General features: G+C 38.7%; 1 protein-coding gene across 10 annotated transcripts in view; it reads right to left on the bottom strand.

Moving 5' to 3' along the window:
* The window catches only part of OSBPL8 (oxysterol binding protein like 8), a 95976-nt gene that overhangs the window by 15870 nt on the left and 68009 nt on the right, over window positions 1–12097 (bottom strand). For all 10 annotated transcript variants that reach the window (XM_052774297.1, XM_052774301.1, XM_052774299.1 and 7 more), the window contains 6 exons: window positions 11770–11850; window positions 10797–10898; window positions 9370–9573; window positions 4681–4765; window positions 3342–3513; window positions 1105–1339 (listed from right to left, as the gene is read on the bottom strand). In XM_052774297.1, the coding sequence (XP_052630257.1) occupies window positions 1105–1339; window positions 3342–3513; window positions 4681–4765; window positions 9370–9573; window positions 10797–10898; window positions 11770–11850 (879 nt within the window). The remainder of the gene's footprint in view (window positions 1–1104; window positions 1340–3341; window positions 3514–4680; window positions 4766–9369; window positions 9574–10796; window positions 10899–11769; window positions 11851–12097) is intronic.

Genomic DNA, 12097 nt, shown 5'->3' with positions numbered 1-12097 from the left:
AATCCTTCCTTAGTCCTTTCCTAGGCATCAAGTACATTACTCTGTGTTCTCATGTGCAGGTCTTATATAGCAAAGGGCTGTTCATTCTACCAACTTTTCCCCACCATGAAAGCTGCCACAGTTTTGCTTTTTACTGCCTTGACCAGTCAACAGTATTGGTGGTTTCCCGAAAACCACTACTTAGGGGTAAGTGAGCAACACCAGCAGCCACACTACTATATGCTCCTTTCTGACCAAGAAGAGGGGAGATACTCTTCCTTGCAGTTTCTGAAATCAAAAGCAAAGATTGTAGGAAAGGCAGCCCTCTTTCCAGAACAGTTCTAAAACACACAGTCAAGAATTTATTATCAACTCCTCAACTTTTCCTAAACTACTGCTTCTTCTAGAAACAATACTAGAAAGCAATAAAGCACAACGTATTTATGTCCCATCAGTACTAAAAAAACCCCCTCATAGTTAGCACTTGAGAAGAAAGGGGAGATCTGTGAAAAAGCTCATCTCAATTTCTGTTACTAAGTTTTTTGGTATCTTTATAGCAAGTGAAACATACAAAACCCTATCATATTTGCCTGTGTAGATACGTCAGACAACCTGCAGAAGTGGAATGGCAGCTCTGGGGCATCATATTAAAATGCAAGGTGACATCAGAAACACAGCAAGTCTTCCACTGAATTCTGCAGACCCCAAGGATGCTTAACTCCTCTCTTGCAGTAGAAAAAAGTGTCAGCTTGCATTAAAATCTTCAACTTGAAGATTTTTAAATGAAGAAAAAAAACAGGAGTAAGTTAATAAAAACCAAATAGAAATAACAACAAAAAGATGGGTAGACATGGTCAGCTTCTGCTGTAGGTGGCCCTTTCAAACTGAGCACCTTCTGTCTGAGCAATATTCCAGATAATCTCATTACCTCTGTTAAAATCTCAGACACAAGCACAAGAGTAGCAAAGCAAAGCAGAACATGGGTGAACAGAACTTTTTCCCCCATTATTGCTGAAAATATGAAAGCCAATCCTGCAAGTCAGCTTTCAGGCATAGTCTGACCCCTAAAATATCAGCTTTTTATTTGGAGAAGCCGCTTGCTCATTACATCAACAGCACTTTTACCTCCCCAAGTTCTTCATGACTCTGTTCTAAATAAGTAGTTTCCTTGACATCAATTGGTTCTGGATCAACGTAAGAATCATCCTGTCGCTCCGATGTGTCGCTATCGCTTTCTTCGCTTTTCCCCAATCCATCATTATCAGATTCCTCGTGGTCATGGTCATTTTCCTTATCAGATTTGTCAGAGTACATATCTTGATCTTTAAAGTGATGCCTTTCAATTTCACTGTCATTTAACCTACAAAAAATAAAGGTTAAATGAATCTTCACACAATAATTTCATGCTTCCAAACCAGGATCTTAATAAAATACACACTAAAATTGCTAACATCAAGCCTGATGTGGCAGCAATGTCAAACTAGCTTTGCTGGAAGCATATAGGATACGCTCTTCTCACTGAACTGTCAAATGCACCAAGTTTAGAATAGTCACACTGGAAGGGACCTGCAACAGTCTTCTAGTCCAACTGCTGGACCACCTCAGGGCTGACCAACAGATAAAGCATGCTATTAAGGGCATTGTCCAAATGCCTCTTAAACACTGACAGGCTTGAGGCATCGACTACCTCTCTAGGAAGCTTGTCTCAGTGTTTGACCACCCTCTCGGTAAAGAAATGCTTCCTAACGTCCAGTCTAAACCTCCCGTGGGACAGGTTTGAACCATTCCCACATGTCCCACCACTAGATCCCAGGGAGAAGAGCTCAGCACCTCCCTCCCCACTTCCCCTCTCAGGAAGCTGGAGAGAGCAACGAGGTCAACTCTCAGCCTCCTTCAAAAAAGCATTGAGTGTCTCTGCTTTTTCTTCATCCCTATTTTTCAGGTGACCATCTTAAAGTATCAGTCCAATGTATTCTGTGGACCCCCTCTTGCTATTAACGTACTTTTAAAAGCTAGCTCTCAGTTGAAGCTAAAATTGCTTTTACCTTTCTTCTTTCTCTCTTGCCAACACCATTAAAATTAGGCCTGCAGGTTTTGTTGCTTAGATAGTTAAGCACACTCTTAGAATATGCTATATCCAAAGATCTACTTAATTAAACCATTAGTCTTAATTAGACTTAACAGTTGTAGCTAATTGCTGTGATTGTAATCTGGGCCAGCTGCTGATATCAAACTACTATTCATGAGTACAGATCTCCAGCTGAATTGTACACAGCAGTTTTATTGTTTCCATGAGATAATAGAAGGAACAAAACTGTAGCTGAGCCTGCTTGGTCATCTGGACAGGGGGCAATAATTTGCCTTTTCTGTGCTTTTCCTAGACTATCTATGCCAGAAAGAATTGCCATTTCTTGCAGTCTAGGTCTTCTGTCTCAAATACAGGAGCATACTCTTAACAGCAGTACAAAATTCCTGCCCACCCAGAAAAGACAGATGGGCAGCTAACTCTTCATGGGTGGGAGGGATTATTTGAAATAAATTTACGTCCACCTGAAAGTACATTGAATTGGTGGAAAATTACCAAGAGAAACTGTGCATAGCACAAGCTTCAGACCCAATTATTTCAAATAAAGGACTAAATATTTTATGTTTTGTAATGCACTTTGGTACCACAACTGAAGTGTTTGAAAACACCATTCATTCGCCATGCTTGTTTAATAATATATTTCCACAAAAGCTTATGCTCCCAAAAATCTGGATGAGAGTATTTATTGAAATAAACAGGGAGTTACTCAAGGGCACTCAGACATTAGATAGCAGGTGATACCAGATTATTTCAACTTTTGTGCATTTAATTTAATATAATAATAGGGTGACTGAATCATTATTCATCCATCTGATGATTCAAAGCCGAGACATGCTGAAACCACTTCAGTAATGATAGGATTAGTCATTTCTTTACCCAAAGAACAGCAATTTATATTCACATTTACCAACTGTTGTCACATGTATTAAACTTCTTATTTTCAGGTGAAGCTAACATAAGAGACCAACTTCAAGATACAAAAAATTTAAACTTTTAACAGTTTAACTGAGTACTTAAACTTACTGATGCGATACTCAACTTTTGAGTTCCTTGGGCCAAACTTTCCTCTGTACCCACTTTGTTCGAAAAAAGATTTTTTTTTTTTTTTTTTTCATTTTATCCACATACAATATAAACCACAGTGGAAATAAGGCATATAAAGAGAATTCAGGAGCAAAAAGAACCACAACCTTAGAAGGAGGTTCTCCCTGTGGAGAATTTTTCACTACAAGGTTCTGCCAAAAGGATAATTAGGTTTAGTAATTAATTCACTTACGGTAAGTTTTCTCCACTGTGCAAGTTGTTAGCACGAAGCAGACCATAGAGAGAGACATGAGTACTGTCTGCTGAAGAGTTCAAATCATGTTCTTTACCTTCTCTAATCATTGTACGTTTAAGCAGACTTGAACATTTCAGTGCCAGCTCCAAAGCATCCATCCAACACCTGCCTAAAGACAAATTTATTATTAGACTAAAAATTAAGGATTTAACTGAACTATACAACTTCCATTTCCTAACTTCACAATCCTCTTGGGTCTGCTTACATTGTCTTTGAAAACACACTTCAGAGTTGTTCCATGTTACATGCATTGGATTTTATAATCTGGTGGGGACATAAAAACGACTCACAACTACCCAGCTCTAGTACAAGGGATGCTTCAAGCGTAGGACAAGCAAGGTAAATCATGATTCTGTTAGAGCATATTCCAGTATTTCTTCCTTAATGCAAGTATGGTTCCACCCAGGCCCTGACTGTTGACTTCCTCCAAAGTTGCCCACAGCCCTGCTCTAGTTTTGAAGATTAAGGAACTGCATCAGTTGGCAAAATTTATTGATGTAATACAATGACAATACGGATAAGGAGCTATGCTGACAGAATATAAATGCCATTTCAATATAAAATAGCAGATATTCTAAATTTGGGGGGGGGGGTTGGCAAAAAAAGTAACTAAACAAATTTGTGCGTTCTTTCCGTTCCTTATGTCTTCATTTCCATATATCTAATCCATTTTTCAATATGGAAGACAAATAGAGTCCTGTTTTTAAAGTCTGCAGGGGTATGCTTAATCAACCAGTAGAAGGAAAGCAGCTGCTAGAAAGGTTACACAACAGTCTTAAGTTTTGTTTCCTCATTGTAACCTTTGAAGATGGTTGCACTGATATTGACCACCACCTCCCCAGTGATAAAGGGTGTTAACAAAACTATATTTTGAGGTAATTTTTACTACTAGAACTCTATGCAACTGCTGCACTTTATAACACACAAATGCTTTCATTAAAAAGAATGTCCACATTAGCACTTTAGAAAGGCACTAGCTTGAGTATTTAGACATACATTAATATATTTAAATCTGAACCCTGTCCCCCTCCTCTACCCAGCCAATGCAAGGCAACTGCAAGGAGTTCAATGACAGTTTCTTCAGGTCAAAATTTTCCTTTAATAACCATGAAAAACTACTAGTACCAACACAACTGAATGCACTAACTTAAGGGATAACCTTAACAACAATTAAACTGCAATGACAGTGCTGTAATAGACATGGTAAGACAACTGAAACCATCTCTTTCTAATAACTAACTGCTGTCACCGCGGAAGAACTCATATATATATTTACCATCTGATTCTGAAGCAGCTCGGATGATCAAATAGCTGCTGGGCAATGGCTGAGTTATAGAACCAACTGCTTCACCTTTGGGACCCTTGAAATACACAAAACAAACAACAGCATCAGATATTTTAATTCAGTTTTACAGTTTATTATTCAATGTAATAACAAGCTGACACACTGCAGGGCTATTTACTGTCACTCAGCAACATCTAATGAAGACATGATGGAAAGATGGACAGCCCTCTTTTACTGGATTTCTTCTTCAAACACTTCATTCTAAGTATAGCTCCCAATTCAGCCCCACTTTAAAAAGAACGGTCTTTGGGATTCCAATAATTTTTGGTGGTTTTTCTTTTTTGTAAATCAGACTTGGCATAGTAACTTGGAAATGCTCTGCTGATGCTACTTATAGCAAGACGACAAAAGCATCAAAAGGAACGCCATGGGGGAGTCACCCTCACTGTCCGGCGATTCCTGCAGTTGGGTGTAGAGAGCTCACAAGGGACAAGCTCTTCCTCTTCAGCTCAGTATTTCAGCTGAAGAGGTAAGACTGAAAGCAAGAAAACAAAAGACGTATCTGTGGGGTGGTTTAAGAGAGCTGATCTACCACAAATGCTGCCTAGTAGAAGACCCCACATTTGTACAGCAGCTGGCTCTTCCCCCTCCAGTCCCATTTGTTCTCGATGAGAGCAAAGGTTCCTCTCAATTCCTACAAGGATGCTATGGTTCATAGCGCAGAGAGACACGAGGGCAAGCCAAACCCTTGCAGAGAACGGGAGGCCGCCTTCAGTGATCCACTTCATGCTTATTTTACACGACAATGTGTTTGGTGTCTCAGCAGCATGCTATGCTCCAGAACCGCATGATTTTTGCCTGTCTTCAGTAGACAGGTAAGTCAATCAATATTTAAATAAAATGGAAGTAATTCCTCCCACTCACTGTGTATTGCTATAGGAACCCATTCATCCTTTCTCCCTCCCTCCTTCCCCTTCAACCTGTCTACCTATTCAGTACTCAAGTCCACACAATATTTAGGTGCTTAACTGTAGGCTTGGCATTTAAATAAGAAAAAAGAAGAGATGATGCCCAGGTCCATAAAAGATATTTAGATGCTTAAGTCTCTCTATAAAGGGTATCAGCAGGACACCATGATATTATGTTCAACCAAAAGACACACAGAGGATGTCAAATGTCAAAGTTCAATTTTCACTACTTCACAAATTAAAAAGCAAAAAAAATAAAAATCCAAAAGACCTTTCCATCTCTGTCAAGCTTCATTTTGGAATAAAATGCTAAACAACCATTTTAAAGCCCCTTCAAAAAAAGTTTACCTATGGTAACTTTAAGACAACTGATAGGCAAAGAGGGCTGTATTAAACATACTTGAAAGCTATTGTTGAAAGCTGGGTTAAGCCTGCCTAACTAATGAGTTAACACATTTTGGTCTTGACTGATTTCCCCCAGAGAAGCCTAATGAAAAGCCACTACAAGGCTTAGAAGAGGGAATTGGAAAGCCAGCAGAAGTTTTGAGCAAAAGCAGATAAAGGCAGATATTTTAGAAGCAAGCAAATGAAACAGCCAGAACATTTCTGAGGGCGAGAGGCAGGTAACGAGGAGTCTTGGTGGCACTTAAATACCAATACAGGCAAGCTAGTGCTGGTGTAAATGATGTTCAGAAACTCCCGAACAGTCAGTACGGGGTATCAGCAACTTGGGTGTTAGAAGCAAGATTCCAAACCTCAGTCTCCCTCCGAGTGAGCGGAAACGTGGGCCTACGAAAAGTCTTTGGTGAAGCGGCAACACGGGGATTAGGAGTTAGCTGGTACCGAGAACCAGGAGGGACAACCCCATGCGTGAGCACTCCCTGCCCCGAGGGTGGCAGGCAGGGAAGAGGTCTGGCTCTCGCCGGGCCCCTGGGGAGGGGAGAGCACCACGGCACAGTGCAGCCCCAGGCAGGGGTGGGAGAGGTGCTGGGGGGGCTGCACGGAGGGGACCGCCGCACCGCAGGTGCGCCAGCACCATGCAAAGGTCTCGGCCATCGCAAGTCCTCGAGACTCTCAGGTCACGGGACACGGACTAACGGCAGATCTCTGCCCGCGAGGTCTCCCCTTTAGGGTTATACTATGGGCATGCAGGGCACACTGCTTACTCTGTACCAAACAACTATAATTTGGAGATGAAGTGTGGTTTTGGTGTTCAGGTTTGGGTTTTTTTTAATGCAAGAAAGCTACACTCCCCTAGGTGCTTTGACAATACATTGGTTAAAATCAAATGAATAATTTGCAGTGAATGTTTGAGCAGGTTGACTTATTTTGGAATAACTGCTTGTGGATCTTGATTTCCTCTAATTGATTACTGTTCCAAAAAGCACTGGATATTTTTCTTTGATATCACCCATTATGGTTTCAAAATCAATTTTCAGTATGTTAGTGTTCTGTACGAGAGACACATTAGTTTCCATTTGTTAGGTGACTTTATTTGAACTGTCTCTGTTCCTGACAGAATGATGGTACAACTACTCCAATACAAGGTAATGGGCGAGTTAAAAATTCCACTAGATTAAAGAAAAACTTTGAAGTTCACTTCCTACAGAACATCCATGCCAATAAAACTCAAGTGTCATGAACATTCAGAGGAAGCAATAAAAACTGATAAGCAGTCACACTTGACTAAATTTACTTCAGAAAAATCATTTGCAGTAACTTTTCTAGTTATTAATTGTAGAAAACTGAAATGGCATCAGGACGGGGCACATGAGGAAGACAGAACAAGGTACAGTGCATCAGCTACCTCAGAGTGCAGGAGGAACATCAAAGACCACAGCAACAGGCTTAAGGGAGTGTGTGAAGTGACTGGCCACAAACTACTGCAGAAGAGAATTTGCAGTCTGCCAGAAGGACACACTATGTGAAGTGTGCTCAAGTGAGAAAATCTCCTGCAATACTTATACCTGTGTAAATGTTTCTTGCAATGTCATCTTCCTGCACTGACTGCAAACAAGGGTCATTTTGCCTTAGACTTCAGGCTTCTTCTGGTAAATCTACTCTGTAAATCAGTCAATTGCTGTTACGCTTATGAAAGTTTGCCTCATGATAATAAATCTGTAACTAGGACATTATAATTGACTAGGTAAACAAGGCAGAAAAAGGTTTCAAAATTCAAGGCCTTTCATCTAATTAAATCCAGTAATTCTCAACTGCAAATAGCCATACCAAAATGAACAAACGCCACTCCAGCTCTCAGCACATTTAGAATGGACAATATCAACTTGTTCAGGTTCAAAATTTGACCTACCTTAAAAAAGTAAAAATCTGGTGGGGCATGTCCTCTAAATTCTAAATATCTAGTTAAAAAAACAAACAAATCCATTTCTCATTGCCAAGCAATAAAGAAATATAAGACTGATTTGTGATCTTCTGCAGACAGGCCACCACTTTGCAATGTATGTATACATGATCATAAATAATTAAAGCACGTTAACACCAAACCCTATAGCTTTGAAAAAGGATATGAAGTCTGTGTTCTGCAAATGTGAAATCACCACTAATTAGTGAAAAGTCCTCCTAAGCAATATTGACATAAAATTCAAAAGCAGCTACAGAAGATTTGATCTAAGTTTGGTAAATTTAGATAACATTGATAATGATAACAATTCAGAAAGACCACAAACAAACATCAGGAATTATACTAGCTGACTGACTTCCCAGTCTGAGATAAGGAAGACAAAATCAACGCAGCATATTCTACAGATGCAACAGTACATCTATATCAATTTAAGATTCAGAAGATACAATCTCACAATTAGTAGTTTTCTGAAGAGGTATGTTGCAGAGGCCATAATTAATTTATTATGACAAGGGTCCTAATATTGTACAGTAATTTCATCTAAAGCAAGATGTCATTTCAGGAGGTAAGTATGTTCACTTGTGCTGTGCTTCTGCACCCCCTCTCCATATGCAAACACAAACCAAGGACTACAATAGTTCGTTTACTAGAGTATAATGTTTGCTATTACTCATTGTTTAAAGATTCTTATAAGAAATGGAAATAAACCTTTGCTGTGCAGAACACACTGTGCTTTTCAACACTTACAGGTAAGAGCTCCTCACAATATTGTGCCACATATGACAAAGCAAATAGACATCAGAACTGAAGGAAAACATTTATCTTCCTAAAATTGTAGCCAAAAAGGAACACAACTGGCTAACAAGTTGCAATATAAGCTATTACTGCACAAGGATGTCATTTGAATTTCTACTCTTACAAGCAAATTGAACTAAGCTGGCATTTTATTACGTGAATATAGGGTTGGAAGCCCAAGACATGTTTATAACACATCTCAGCTCTTTCATTTTGGCAAATTACTTCCCTCCTCAATTTCCCAGATTCAACTGATGTAAAATACAACGTTATACACTCATTCCTCCCACTTACATGATTGCCAGTGATGGCATTAACCTCTTCAATGGCAACCCTCTGCACACCACACTTCTGAAGCTATTTAAGTATACAGAGCAGCATAAATCAAACACTTTTTGTGATGAAGAGGACTAGATGTTGAACACTTATATTCACAATAAACAAACTATTAAAGCTACAACAAAAAAATGCAGTTCAGCTTTTCATTAAGGTTGTCTTTACTCATAGCTGGCTAATACTAGTCATCTGTTAAGAACCATATATGCTACCACTAACCTTTATAGCCCATATGGACTGCTCCAAAGGATGAAAAAGTTTGAAACAAAAGCCATCTTTTTTAGAAGGCCTCTCAATGAGTTCACAAGCGTTCAGGAGCACTGTTCCTACCCACTGGCCATTTTGGGGAGTTTTGTAAACAAGCAACACTCCTGGTTTCAGTACACACCACAGTTTGGTCCAGCTTTTCAAGGTACCACGAATCTAGAAGATAAACAGTTACTGTTATATCTCAGTGAAGCCAATACCAAAACCATACCCCTTAACAAAATGAAAATTAAAATTGAAATTACTCACTAGTTTTTATTTCAAACAAAGTTTATCAGGTCTATCACAAGTTTACCCAGGTTTATCAAAGACAATACAAAGGTACAGTTTCAATGCTCACTCTTCCATTCTTTCTTGATGAATACTTATTCTACAAATGGGTATACACACATCCAGATATAGGAAGTATGACTATTCATCTGAAACCTTCATGAGTTTTCCTGTCTGGAACATATTTTATCACTAGCATGAAGACACAATAACCTTTGGAAACAGAGCTCCTCTGAAAACAGGGCAGGCGTCCGATAAGAAAAACAGGATATTCACAAAATAACTTAGATATATTTGAATTTCTTAGATAAAACCTCTTATAACAGCTGTTAGCTTCAACCCATATGTGAAATGTAAGATCCTTTCAAGTCCCTGAATTTGCACATCTGATTAGACTGCTTGCATCAATTCTATCAACTCTGGATTTTAATTACTTTGTGTCTGTACGACTGAATGCCAACTTGACATCTGAGCAATGTTTTAGCCTGTTTACAGTGATTTTTACAAAAGCTGGAGAAACTTTTTCCAGACAAGCTATTGTTTGGAACAAACTGTAAAAATGGGTAACAGATCTTTTTTCTTGTACAATTTCCAAGGAATATATTTACAAATTTAAGGAATTATATACAAATATAGAAACTGCACTACTGTTGATGACACTGACTACTATCTTTGAGAAATCAATTCCTCACCTTTTGTACCAGTATTAGATGACAGTTAGTTCTTAAGAAAGGAAAGGAAAATTACCAGAAATACACAAAGAAATCCGTATTCAAATATCTGACTGAACCATTTTCACTATTGTTACAGATGTAACAGAGCTTCAATTCAAAGTGTAAAATAAAAAGGACAAAATAAGAATTGTAAAGCCAACTCATCTGAAGTTAATGGCTATACACATAAGATGCATGTGACTATGGTGACTACAGTAAGTGGGAGCTAGGTTTCTCTATTACTCCCCTAGGATTGACCCTGGGATGCAATTAGTGGCTGCTGTGCTTGTAGAAAAAAATTAACAGCAAGTAAAAGATTGAGCCTTTTCTATTCTGGTCAGAAAGCAGTAAGCAGCTGCTACATCTTCAAGTCAAGTTGCACACTTGGATTCTGACCTTCAACCAGTCAGCCATAACAATAACTGATGGGTCTGTGATAGTGCTAAGTAATTCTTTCGTAGCTCTCTTCTTTTCTTCTCTGTAATTTTTCTTTTGAACCTGTAAATAATAATAAAAATACTTACAATGTCACAGCCATAAGTCAGTAATCAGAGCACACAAAGACATCTATCAATACAAGCTGAGGAAAAACCAGCTAAACTCAATTTGCAATACAGATACAGAGAAGTAGCTTTAAAACACAGCATTTGACTTCAAGGTGCGAACAACTATTTCATGCTCTGTTTCAAGAGCAGCTATGACATAACCAATTTCAGATTCTTCTGCTATTTGCTTTTAAGACCGAGGACTTTGAAACTCCTGTTAGAAACACAGAGGGAAAACCAACCAACCAAACCAACCCCCTCCGCCCCTTCCTTTCCTGGTGTAAAGTACAAAACCAAATTTAGGCTACATTCAGATTTACAGATACATTATCTGATCAGTAGTCTTTACCCACCAATTATCCCCCTCCCAGTAGAAATTCGCAGCGATGTATCTCCCTCTTTTAGAGGCAAATAATTTTATGTTTCTCCTGACATGACATCTGCCAAACAGTGGAGTTTGGTCTTGTTAAAACACAGTGGGAAGAAGGCAGTAGAAAAAACACAGGTACTGCATGCAAATTGTAACTTTGATAATTCAATTCATCATTTCATTGCATGTAGATGTCCTGAGATCCCTGCCAATCTTATAATCTTCTGAGTTATCCTATAATCTTGTGCCATCTTAAAGCCTGCATTATAGAAGCCCATACTCAAGAAACAGTACAATAAGATTTGAAGAGAATCAACACCACAACTTCTCACAATACTTAAATATTCCATAGGTCTCATCACTACTTGGTATTTTTGTCTTCTCATTAGAGAATATGGTAAAACTATGTGAATGCATTTATAGTCCATGAGGAGTTAGTAGGAAATTAATTCACCTTGAGAGATTCTTTTTTTGTAAGTTTGCTTGAAGATAAAGATATGTCCTTCTCAGAGCCATTGAAAAGCTTGGATTCAGACTGGAATTCACAAAGCACATAATAAATAAATGATGATGATAGATACAAGGATATATTACTGTTGCAGGCAGTTTAGAAAGTGTTTGAAGTGCACAGTTATGTTTGTAAGGTTCCCATTCCTACTCCTCTACTGTTTCACCCACTTCAAAAAAAAAAAAAACCCCAAACAAAAAACAAACAACCCCCCCCCCAAAACCAACAACAGAAACAACAAACCACAACTTGTATCAAGAGCTGTTCACCACCT

Source organism: Harpia harpyja, chromosome 23, assembly GCF_026419915.1.
Source record: "Harpia harpyja isolate bHarHar1 chromosome 23, bHarHar1 primary haplotype, whole genome shotgun sequence".
NCBI classification, from domain to species: Eukaryota; Metazoa; Chordata; class Aves; order Accipitriformes; family Accipitridae; genus Harpia; species Harpia harpyja.
The sequence above is the reverse complement of the archived record's forward strand: the minus strand, read 5'-3'. Positions and strand labels throughout refer to the sequence as shown.